At 32.6% G+C, this 13,285-nt stretch overlaps 1 protein-coding gene and 2 pseudogenes across 1 annotated transcript; 1 reads left to right on the top strand and 2 right to left on the bottom strand.

The window, feature by feature from the left end:
• Window positions 1-3,328: 3,328 nt before the first annotated feature.
• On the bottom strand, window positions 3,329-5,507 carry LOC121391869 (annotated as a pseudogene).
• A 127-nt stretch (window positions 5,508-5,634) lies between these two features.
• Window positions 5,635-7,207, top strand: LOC121391868 (annotated as a pseudogene).
• Window positions 7,208-7,457: 250 nt separating this feature from the next.
• LOC121391871 (ATP-dependent Clp protease proteolytic subunit, mitochondrial-like) lies at window positions 7,458-9,382 on the bottom strand. The gene is given in 8 exon segments (XM_041523348.1): window positions 7,458-7,558; window positions 7,612-7,717; window positions 8,183-8,271; window positions 8,274-8,466; window positions 8,666-8,673; window positions 8,676-8,737; window positions 8,828-8,854; window positions 9,354-9,382. Coding segments are annotated over 8 exon segments (615 nt in total).
• Between the last annotated feature and the right edge of the window lie 3,903 nt (window positions 9,383-13,285).

Below are 13,285 nucleotides of genomic sequence, written 5' to 3'. Positions count from 1 at the left end.
CCACTTGTAATTGGAGTGAGAAGCCTTCAACTACTATTTGGTTGTATCAAATGATGTAATAATGACATCTGCTATAACAAATTATAGTTACACAAAGTGTACACATATCCTTTGATATCTTGTCACTTTACTATATCGCATTGAATGCACAATTCTCTGTGGTAAAAACTTCTTTTATAAGCAAGCACAATAAGTGATGTTATTGTATATATACAATCATTCAGTTAACACTCCTTTCTAGAGAATTATATTATATTTGAACATTTCCAGTCCACAATGTGTAAAATATAACAATCTAATTTATGCTAGCTATTCTACTTCTAATGGAAAGAATATCATGTCAATATTATACTCCAGACCCTTAACCATCAATCTTGGAACCTAAATATATTAATTTCACATTGAAATACTGCATTATAGTACATATAGTGGAGCCATAAGTGTAGTTATCTCATATTACTATATTGTTAGATGTTGTTTTATTCCCGTCCTTTATTCACAAAGACATTTAGACGTCTTGATGAGGATACTTGTTATTGTAACTAATATATTATATAATGTCATTAATTATCATGTCCTATATTTATTGTAATATTAATAAGTATAGAAAATATATGGTATTGTTATAGCTGAATACCGCACATTGGTTGCTATGGAAATCAATAATTAGTGAAGGAGTTGTCACCACCTCCTGTTAGTGTTAGCAATTAGCGAACAATGGATATTGAATTGTTAACCAATGAAAGATAGAAAGAAGGATACACACACACACCCAATACAGCGAAGTGGAATATTTCTAGTACACATTGTGAAAATATAACAATCTAATTTATGCTAGTTATTCTACTTCTAATAGAAGAATATCATGTCAATATTATACTCCAGACCCTTAACCATCAACCTTGGAATCTAAATATATTAATTTCACATTGAAATACTGCATTATAGTACATATAGTGGAGCCATAAGTGTAGTTATCTCATATTACTATATTGTTAGATGTTGTTTTATTCCCGTCCTTTATTCACAAAGACATTTAGAGACGTCTTGATCAGGATACTTGCTATTGTAACTAATATATTATATAATGTCATTAATTACCATGTCCTATATTTATTGTAATATTAAATAAGTATAGAAAATATATGGTATTGTTATAGCTGAATACCGCACATTGGTTGCTATGGAAATCTATAATTAGCGAAGGAGTTGTCACCACCTCCTGTTAGTGTTAGCGAACAATGGATATTGAATTGTTAACCATGAAAGATAGAAAGAAGGATACACACACACACATGCACAGATACACATAATGCAGTGAAGTGGAACATTTTTCTAGTACACATTGTGAAAATATAACAATCTAATTTATGCTAGCTGTTCTACTTCTAATAGAAAGAATATCATGTCAATATTATACTCCAGACCCTTAACCATCAACCTTGGAACCCAAATATATTAATTTCACATTGAAATATTGCATTATAGTACATATTGCGGAGCCATAAGTGTAGTTATCTCAGACGTCTATTTATTTCCATCCTTTATTCACAAAGAATTTAGACATTTATGATCATACCATCTATGTTTATAATATTAATCAATATATATAGAAGATGTTGATATTGTTGTAGTCAAATGCTGCATATTAGTTGCTATGGAAAAGTGTAACTAACCAAAGGAGTTATGACTTCCTCCTGTTAGTGTTAGTGATTATATAGTGGACAATAGGATGTTCAATAGTCATCTGTTGGAAGTTAGTAAGAAGGATACACACACACACACGCGCGCGCGCGCGCGGGGTGCGCACACATAAAATGCATGCACCTGTACAGATATACAGCTGGATGGATGATATGAAAGATTAATGAACAGATTGGGTAGATGGACAAAAAGATTGATGAATGAATAGATTAACAGATAAATGGATAGATAAGATACCGCAAATTCTCAACTATTGTAGCAAATATTATGGACACTACACTATTAATGTCCTGACATTAACTTGGTTTGTTACTGACAATGTGCGACTTTCTATTACCCATATTTACACACTGATGTAGTAGGAGTCACTTGTCTTGGAGCTGCAGGGGAAAGGATGTACTATTACAAGTGTTGAATTCCTCTAAATACCAAAAGAGAATACATTGGGAGTTGTTTAGTGACCACAGTATAATTGATAGTTAGTTTTAAAGTAATTGTGGTTGTTTGTCTTTTAGGATAAATACATCCACACCTTATCTTACAACTCTGACCTTTTAAGACATCCGTAATAATTAGTAATACACTCAATATTATGGTTAGTCCCATACTAATACTTTAGTGTATTATACAACCTCTATATTGAGGACACTTGTTCTAGTTCCATACTAATACTTTAGTGTATTATACAACCTCTATATTGAGGACATTTGTTCTAGTCCCATACTAATACTTTAGTGTATTATACAACCTCTATATTGAGGACACTTGTTCTAGTCCCATACTAATACTTTAGTGTATTATACAACCTCTATATTGTGGACACTTGTTCTAGTTCCATACTAATACTTTAGTGTATTATATAACCTCTATATTGAGGACACTTGTTCTAGTCCCATACTAATACTTTAGTGTATTATACAACCTCTATATTGTGGACACTTGTTCTAGTCCCATACTAATACTTTAATACAACTTACATTGAGGACACTCGTTTAGTCCCATACTAATACTTTAGTGTATTATACACCTCTATATGAGGACACTCGTTCTAGTCCCATACTAATACTTTACTGTATTATACAACCTCTATATTGAGGACACTCGTTCTAGTCCCATACTAATACTTTAGTGCATTATACAACCTCTATGTTGAGGACACTCCCATACTAATACTTTAGTCTATTATTTAACTTCTATACTAAGGACAGTTTCTAAGTTCCTGGGTAGCATATGTCCTTCCATTAAAGAGGAGCTATACCATGTAATAATTTATTGATGTGGTTAAGACATTTAAGAGACCAGAATAGAATCATATTATACTTTAATATTTACTTTCTTAGATGTAAAGAGAATGGTCCTAGTAATTACTCCATGATTTACTACAACCTGTTGTCACAGAGACATCATTTGGACATTTGTAATAGTTTTATAGTGTAATTTTTTGGTAATGATTTCAAAATTTATTGCAAAGTTAAAATTTTTTTATTTGAAATAATTGAAAAAATAATAAACAAAGAATAAACAGTTAGTGTTTCTTCACACACACACACACACACACACACACACACACACACACACCATACACACACACCACTACCCAAACAATGGTAGACATTGGTCATAGTTATGGTAATAACACTGATGTCTTCACAAGTTCCTGTAAAAGTAAAATGTCAAAAATTAATCTGAAATACACATACACAAAAATCACTACATTCCTAAATGCACACGGTAACCATGACTACATAATACGTACACTATATAATGTGTATATCCTTACATCCCTTACTACAAACTTGTTCTAACAAATAGTAACAGAAAAGCTAAAAATAGTAACAAGACATCATAATACCTTGTTCTGTTGTAGAGTTTCTGTCCAGTCCTCCTGTGCTATCAGAGGTACAGCTGCTAGGATAAGCTTTTTAGCTTTCTCTCCATTAGACTGTAATGTTTTATCACCATGGCAACGTTAACCTGTAACAAAAATACAAAATCATTTAGACAACACTATTTAGTGTAGGCATTTACTTTATGGTACAATACAGAATTAATGCTTCCTTACTGGTTCTCCAGTATCTTTCCAACAATCATAGTCTGTAGGTAAGGCAATACTTGCATAACACAATCCTGCCTCTTTAGCTAGACAAGCTTCAGGTACTGTAGTCATGTTAACCAAATCAGCATTCCAACTTCTAAACATATGACTTTCGGCTTTTGTTGAAAACCTTGGTCCTTCAATAGTTACAATAGTTCCTTTCGAGTGAATTTCAGCTGTTGTTCTTGACAGGCTCGAATTAGAACTTGACGGGTTCGTTCACAAAAGGTAAGTCCATCTGTAAGTGACAAAATACCTCGAGGGCTACCGGGCATACCGTCATAAAATGTGAGTTGGCGTTGAACAGTACGATCAATGAACTGATCTAGGATTACAATATCTCCTGGATGAATCTCTTCTCGTAAGGAACCACAGGCTGTGGTGACAACGACGTGGGTACAACCCTCTTCCTTTAAGGCCCAATGTTAGCACGATAGTTGACATGGGTTGGATGAAGTTCGTGTTTTACGACCATGTCTAGAATTATAACCATTAAATATAAAGACATACTATGTGGAGGCAAGGCAATTGATCACTATGGCAACAACATAACAAAACTATGGTAACATACCTGGCTAACAAAACACAAGGTACTTCTTCTAGTTTTACCAGTTATCAAAACATCTGATGGCTATAGGGAAGAGAGTGTGTGGTGTGGGTGTGTGTGTGTGTTATTGATAATTCTATGGCTGGTTCTATGTAGTCATGGGATGAACGTACAATACATGATTCAAACATTCTTTTTAAATTATCTAATGAATGTTCGAATCATTTGAACCTGTATATTACTACATGTACTATTGTATACCATAACAGGCTCGGTATTAACTGTTATTTAAAAGTTAAAACAAAACTTTATTATCAGAAATAAGAGTGAATTAACATTGTCTGTTTTCAAATTACTTCTTGTTTTACTGATTGTTAACCAGCCTTTGAGAACAGTCTATCGGAAGGAGTTTTTCACATACTTTGCAGACAACGCTATTACTAGAATCTTGAGTATAAAAATTCCAAACATTGGATCTTTGTTTGAAGACGTAGCCATTTTATTTGCGAAAAACGTGTAGAAAACCATTCCTGTAATCATTAATTATTCAAAGTAATAATACTACATTCGGAAGCTGATCAATCGAATGAGCGTTTGAATCATGATACATTTGTCCCATGACTAGTTCTATGTATATAAACTTGTGTAAGGACTACGCCATCCAATGGATCTCTACTCCCTAACCCTAAATATAGTAAACATCATTTCTAAAAATAGTAACCACTTGGTGTGTTACTACATAACATGTTATATGTAATGTCTATGCTACCTTATATATGTGTGCTGAAATCAATTTGAAGCTATAGTAAAAAATAGTTATGGTATTCTTCTAAAATTTGAGCCATTTTGTCTCAACTTTCAGCTTCTAATTACAGTTGTGGTGACCATTACTGGCAGGTTACTATATCTAACTCAAATCTCTTTAAAAGAGGACAACTCTTTCAACAACAATGCCCAGTCAAAATATAATGGTTGTGCTATTGATGATGGACCATTCACCACTATTTACCTTGCCATAAGGTGTGTCAACAGCTTTCTCAACTCGTTCAGTGAGAATATCAGGATCATCTAGTCCAGTACCACCAATAATACCAATCTAATGGGATAAAAAGACATGAAAAAAAAATATACAGCAAGACTCAATACCTTCACATGTGCCATGCTGCAGGGATACACACCCCCTTTAATTAGCAACGCCCCATCATCGCATAGCAACCAAACTAGTGAGGCGAGAAACAACACACTGGTCCCTTGAGTAAATCCTTACCTTCAGGCTATTTTAGAGATCATGGCTGCAACACACCGTCACGAGGATGACATGAAAAGAAAATGTAACGAAGCCCGTTTCAAAACTAAAGACCCTTTGGAGTTCATGAGGTTAAAATGTCTTGCTAGAGGAGCATCTGGAATGCAATTAAAGGCATTGGAAGGTCAGAAGAACATATATACTATCTCACTTAAGAATATATGACTTCATTATTGATTTATAAAACTGTTTTATTTAGGTCATTTGAACTACATGTATACATATATATATTTGAGAATATACTTCAGCTGCTAGTTATTAACATTGTGTTTAATAACATCTAAATAATATAATATTTTAAATCTTAGCTGATGTATTGTTGTGGTCATTAATACTTCCTCTAAATTGAATGTTTTTTTTTTTTTTAGAGTATTTCGTAATATGGATGATGATGGCAGCAAAGGATTGGATTTTAATGAGTTCAAAAAAAGGCGTCCATGACTGTGGCCCTCAGTTTGACAAAAGAGGTTAATAAAACTCACTATCCATTATAATTATCTATCTGTCCATTCATTGGTCTATCTATGCAGTATGCATCCATTGTTTGCCTATCAATCCATCTGTTTGTCTTATATATCCATTCATATGTCTATGTATCCATTCATATGTCTATGTATCCATTCATATGTTTATGCATCCATTCATATGTCTATGCATCCATCCATTCATATGTCTATGCATCCATTTATATGTTTTTCTTCACAATAGCAAGTAGAAGAGCTTTTTCATCGTTTTGATACCAACAAAGATGGTACAATTAATTTTGATGAATTTCTCACTCATCTTCGAGTAAGTCGATCCATACATTAAATTATGTTACCATGACTACCATCACAGGTACATGTATTGACAATGTTTGTATTCTCTATCTATAGCCTCCTATGAGTAAGTCCAGGAATTGACGTGATCGATAAAGCATTTCAAAAACTAGATAGAACTGGAGATGGTAAAATTACCATACAAGATCTTAAAGGGTAAGTGTTATGATAGAGTTGTTAAAAAAATTTAATGGACACCTTATTTTATAATGGACCCATATTTGGAAGCTGTAAATTGCCTGTCCATTCATCCATCATCCATCCATTCATCTATTTCTAGTTATATCCATCCAGTCATTCATTTATCTATCCATCCAGTGTTTTTACAATGCGCGTCATCTTATCTAACATCAAAAGTATAGAAATGGCGATTGGACTGAAGATCAAGTCTTTGCAGAGTTCCTTAAAAATTTTGATTCTCCTAATGATCCAGACGGGATTGTAAGTCATAATAAAAAACCACACATTAACACACAGACTAATAGAAAGGAAACACTACTACTATAATATATAATATATATAATAATAACATAATATAATATATAATATATATAATATCATATAATATAATATAATATACTATTATGTCAACTAGTACATGGAACATATATATTTTATTGTTTATATTGTCGCAGGTGACTAGAGAGGAATTTATCAACTATTATGCTGGTGTTAGCGCATCTATTGACCATGATGCATATTTTGATCTGATGATGAGAAATGCTTGGAAATTGTAGAGAGGAAGTGAGTTCTACCTCTCATCACATAATGACTATTTTCTAATTATAAGTACTACAGTAACTATATTATTCAATATTACTTTTTACCAAAATAGTCATTCCATGTAACACTGTATCAGTACAAGTTAGTATTAATTAAGTAGATATTAATTAATTCCCAATTACCCTGTTATTATTTTTTTGAATATTAACATTTAAAACAATACACATTATATCTTATACTGACGTGGTATAATGTCACATGATATCAAGTTGTTGTAATGTCTTCATGACTTAGTACGTGGTCTATTAGTCCAAATTTCAACGCCTCTTGTGGTGAGAGAAATTTATCTCGTTCGACTGCATCCTCTAATGAGGAGGCCCCCATAGTTAAATATCAATTAAAGTCACTTAGAACTTACCTATAGTATCAATGGGTTGACCTGTATGTTGTGAGAGCAGTTCATTTAACAATTTCTTCATTTTAGAAGATTCTTCTGCTTGGATCGCAATATCTGTAGCCTGACCCTATAATTATAAGAAAACCGAAACTAGAGCAACAATCCATGCTGTTGCTATAGTAACAATCCATACTGTTGCTATAGCACAATTCATACTGTTGCTATAGTACCCCAGTATAGACCACTTGTAAATAATTTCATGTTTGCTAAGGAGGTAGTTCATAGTACTACTTATCAATACATGTGTCAGCCATATTTTGTTGTGGCTTTACAAATCTTTGATAGAAGCTTGTTATAGAGTACCTACTACATTTATAACTAGAATTGTTAAAGTCATACATAAATTGCTCCTATTTGTAAGATAAATTATTATGCAGATAGTAACATGACCTCCAATATGATATTGCTAAATTTATGTCATGCTCTCAGTAGTTATTAAAGTTATTTATTCGAGTTATGAATGGTCTACAGAGATTTGGGAACTATACTATTACCAGAACATTAAGAAGTCCATCCCTACCATTATTCTTACCCCAGCAGATCCGTGTGGTTGATGAATCATAATTCTTGAATGTGGGAGTGAATGCCGCATCCCTTTAGAACCAGCTGCCAACAAGATGCTCCCATACTACAGGCTTGTCCGACACACCAGGTCGCTACTTGCGGACGTATGTACTGCATTGTATCATATATACCCATACCAGCTGTAATAGAACCACCAGGACTGTTAATGTACATTTGAATAGGCTTTTTGTGATCTTCAGATTGTAAAATAATAGTTGTGCTACACAGGAGACTGGAGTACTCATCTGATATCTGAATGGATGAATTAATGGATAAATGGATATATCGTTGAATGGGTGGTTAAAAAATGAATTAATGGTACATGTTCTAAATAATGAATTATAATTTTCACTTATGAATGAAAACTCAACATTAAATACAAGCTATCCTCGAGGTACGTGGACCTCACTCAATGAACACACATATATACAAACATACATATATATCTTACAGGTCCCTTAAACAGACAATTCTCTCTCGTAACAATCTAGAAAATATGTCATATGCTCTCTCTCCTCTTCCCTAACAAAAGATATCAGTACATTATATTCAAAACAATATATAGACTATTATTATTATTATTTTTGTTATTATTATTATTATCATTTTACCCGTTTGTTCTATAACCATTGGTATTATGGTGTAAAATTTCCACTATATTTATGTAAGTGACGATATCCACTTACTCCAAATAACAATGTCCAAATGGACAGTTAATAAATTTACTACAATTATAATAAAAAGTAAATTATATATAATAAATTTATAATTCATATACCTACAAATAGTTTGAAACATTATTGCAAAAGATAAATAGGAAGAAATATTTCTTACCTTCGATTAATTAGAATCTAGCTTCGATATCAAAAGTGCCCCTGCTTCCTCACTACACTCATTCATCAGTCCTTACTGTCAAGACGTGATGTCTGCGTTTCCTGTACTAGGTACAGCTGAAAACCCAGGTCCACAAAATCCAGAAAGCAAAGCAAATACTAACCTTATCGTAAACTATCTACCCTCAAAGTCTATCAGAAGATGACTTGAGAACTCTCTTCTCTGCTGTGGGCATTGTTCAGAGTTGTAAACTTATCAAAGATAAAGCGTCCGGAACGTCTTTAGGATACGGCTTTGTCAACTATGGTACAGCAGCTGAAGCAGAACTAGCCATACAGAAAACTGAATGGGTACCATTTAGAATCAAAGGTCTTAAAAGTTAGTTATGCTCGACCATCCTCAGTGGCCATAAAGAATGCCAATGTTTTATGTTTGCTAACCTACCTCCTCAACTTTCCCACACTGAACTGGAGGCTCTCTTTCAACCTTATGGCAGTATAATCACATCGAAAATCCTTGTTGATCCCGATACAGGACTTGGAAAAGGGGTGGGGTTTGTACGATTTGATAAATATGCTGAAGCTGAGACGGCCATTACTGCTTTGATGGCAACAATTGGTTGGATCACAACAACCGTTAATGGTTAAATTTGCCAATCCTCCAAAAGTCACACCTCAATCTGGAAAGTCCGATATCCACTCAAATGGGACTTCAAAAAACGGGTCACACAAACCTACCATGGAGGTACCATTGGACCCATAAGACACACCCCACAGTAGCCAACATGAGATTTAAACCCCGTATCAAGTCTATCAACTCTTAACGGAGTAACAACTAATCCCGTAGCAGCTCTGGCAGCTGTACAGGTGCTACTGGATTGACGGGGATTAACCCAGCCACAGGAAGCTGGTGTATTTTTGTTTATAATTTTACCAGAGAGCTGTCAGGATACACTCTTATATCAATATTCAGTCCATTCGGTGCTATCACTAGTGTCAATATTATACGAGACTTAAAGTGGGGACATCAAACGTTATGGATTTGTTAATATGATGAACTACGATGATGCGTATCGAGCCATTTTGGCACTTGACGACACATTTGCGAAGGAAAAGCCTCTTCAAGTATCATTTAAAAGTCAGAAATCAAAATAAATTATCATATGGTCAGGGGGTGTGGTTTCCTATATCTTTCTCTGTCAATATCACGTGAGTTTTCCCATGCATAAAACTTGTATAACTTAAATGCATTTATATTGTAATTCTGTACATGTAATACATGTGTTTGCTATAGTAACTGTATGTGAGTGCATAATGTATAGAGTATATTTGTCATATTCTGTGTTTTGTTCTTTTTTTGAAAAAAGATTTAAAATATTATCTTATTTTGTGAATTGGTTAAATTTAGTTGTTATATTTGTTTCAAATTATTTCTCGAAGCCATCCTGATTGGATCTCTTATCACAGATTATCAATTTTAAAAATTTATTTTCTTTTCTGTTATATATATCACTGTTCAATTCGATTTTAATAACTTCATAATCATGGACTCTAGTCTCTATCAGTATACTTCCTGTTATTTTATAGACAGATTTTGCTCATGTTCATTAAAGGATGTGGTTTTAACGTTAATTTGATTTCTGAAAACTTAATAATAATATAGGCTATTTTATTCTCAGTTTTTCTTCAGTTCTTTTTTTTCAATTTTTTGATCTCAAGACCAGGTAATGTTTACGACTTAATTTTATCAGTTAATCGTGTAAATTTTTATATGATATGTCTAATTTTTATGTAGGTCATATTTCAAATTTAATTAATTTATAGACACATGCTTATAAGATAACTGGAACTAATTATATTAATACATTAATTGTTTAATAACTCGTTTCTAGGGGGACTCAAGCAACAAGGGACTTGCCCTCACGTCAAAGACAAGCTGAGATGTCCATACTAAGTAAGTTGTACATAATCCATGTTCTTATACTTTGATAATATCAGTGATTGACATATTAACCAGATATTAACTATCCCCCACTATCCTTCATATGTTCTCTCTAATTTATCTACTATAGTATAACTAGACCACACACAAAGGTTCAGCTGTTTACAGTCTTTGTCCTAATAATGACCTCCATGTCATACTACTATCTACCAACAACTATCATGGCAGCTGTAAATATTAATATTGTCTTAACAACAGTAATGGTATGTATTGTTAACATGACGTTTACAACATAACTTGTGTAGGTTAAATAACATGGAAACTATTCCAATGAATTTCACTAAAATATTCACATTAAATTACAACAAATCACTGTTACTATCTAGTACAGGGAACTATGAAAACAATAAACTATTAAATTGATTCATGGCAATATGGTTGCTATGGTATTTGTATCTGATGTTCACCTCTAAAAGATTGGTCTAAACAAACCACACCCCCCTATGATTATCTTCCATTAAAATAGAAATGACAAGCAAATAAACATTGTATTGTTTAAAAAAATCATGAATTTATTATTAGTATTATTATTAGTATTATTATATATGAATCAAAATCTTCAATTCCTTTAAAATTTAATACCTCCTATTTCAAAAATAAATACTTCTATATAATAAATTATAATCTTTACTGTTCCATGAGTTTAGATAGAATGGTTTAATACAGTAATCTACCTTATATTTTGGCTATATTTTGAGAAAGATGGCCAGCAATGAGTATAGACTACGATTAATGTTATTAAATTAATACTTTATTATTAACACATTATTATTTATTATACCAACTTGGGCGGAGCTAATTAACAAGTGGGCGAGGGCTCATTAGAGCATATTCATTGTACACCAAATTTGATAATCGCCTTTGTGTTTCGCTAGTAAAACAAAAAGGGTGGGTCTACTTACAATGGATACCGACAGCTTTATACCTCCTACTAAGGAATATCAAGTGTTTCTAAAGTATTTTTGGTAAATTTGATACGATCAATTCCTGATCCAGTCAGATTAGCTGCAGATCTGTACTCAGCCAATCTTATCTCAGAGTCAACTCAAATAACATTAATGCTGAGAATAGCATTCAAGATATTAGAAACTATTATTTATTAAATGAATTAACAAGTGCAGTTGATTTAGATCCTGCTAATCTTACAAAGATTATTTCAGTTTTAGAAATGTCATCCTCCAATACTTAAAAGCTATTGCTGAAGAAATGAAATGGCTGAACCTGTAATATAACATACTACACTTTATAATCAATGCATTTTTCACTAATTTTATAATTATTAAATTATTATTAGATATAATGCTATTAGATAAATAATGGATTATGCTATTGTTTATCACTCCTTGCATATCAGCATTATTGCATCCATTTTTATGAATAATATTTATTCATATATAAATACAATATGTGGTTAAAAGATTTGGTCTATTTGATTGTCAGGTCTTACAATAGTTAATCCAAGTTATATTCAACCTCAGCTTCAATCATTGTCAGTGGATAGTGTAGAGGAGATTTGGAAAGGAGTTAGGTCGTGGAGCTTATGGTGGTAGTACATGAGGTTAGAGTGAGTGGACTGGTTTGTGCTGGAAAACTCTATATGAATGTTGTACTGTACATACTTGTTAATGATAAAATGATCACTACATCTTGTTATCTCTTCGTAGAAATAAAACATTAGACAAGTTTGTTAAAGAGTATCTCTCTCACAGTAAAACAATGTCACACAAACATTGTCCAGTTAATGGATGTACGATTACAATCATTACAAACTGATGTCTCATTGCTAATGAAAGGCTTGAAAACACATTGAAGTCCAAAGATGAAGTGATAAAAACTTTAGAATCTGGATTGCCAGCTTCTCTACGCAAAATTTCATATAAAGATCAAAATTCGAGTCGAAAGATTCGAGCTTTGTTTTGAAACACAATTTAAAAAAAGGAGATAAGGTGGTAAGTGTGTTTAACTTAATATCTCCTTTTATTAATTTTATTAATTAGGTATTTGATTAATCAAATATGGTTTAAACAATGGAAGATTTATGTTGGATTTGATCACTGGAATAAACAATGGCTGGTAATATGATAGTTTATCCTGGTCCTATAGACAATACTGTCTTATTCAAATGTAAACTAACTGTTCAACTAATGACTGTTAATGATACAGTTGGAATGTATGCAAGTCCTGCCTTATTATATATACTAATTGTATATAGTAATGATAACTCTGGTTCTGAACA

This window comes from Gigantopelta aegis, unplaced genomic scaffold (assembly GCF_016097555.1).
Source record: "Gigantopelta aegis isolate Gae_Host unplaced genomic scaffold, Gae_host_genome ctg3049_pilon_pilon, whole genome shotgun sequence".
Taxonomy (NCBI): Eukaryota; Metazoa; Mollusca; class Gastropoda; order Neomphalida; family Peltospiridae; genus Gigantopelta; species Gigantopelta aegis.
Note: the sequence above shows the minus strand (reverse complement) of the source record. Positions and strands in the feature narration are given on the sequence as shown.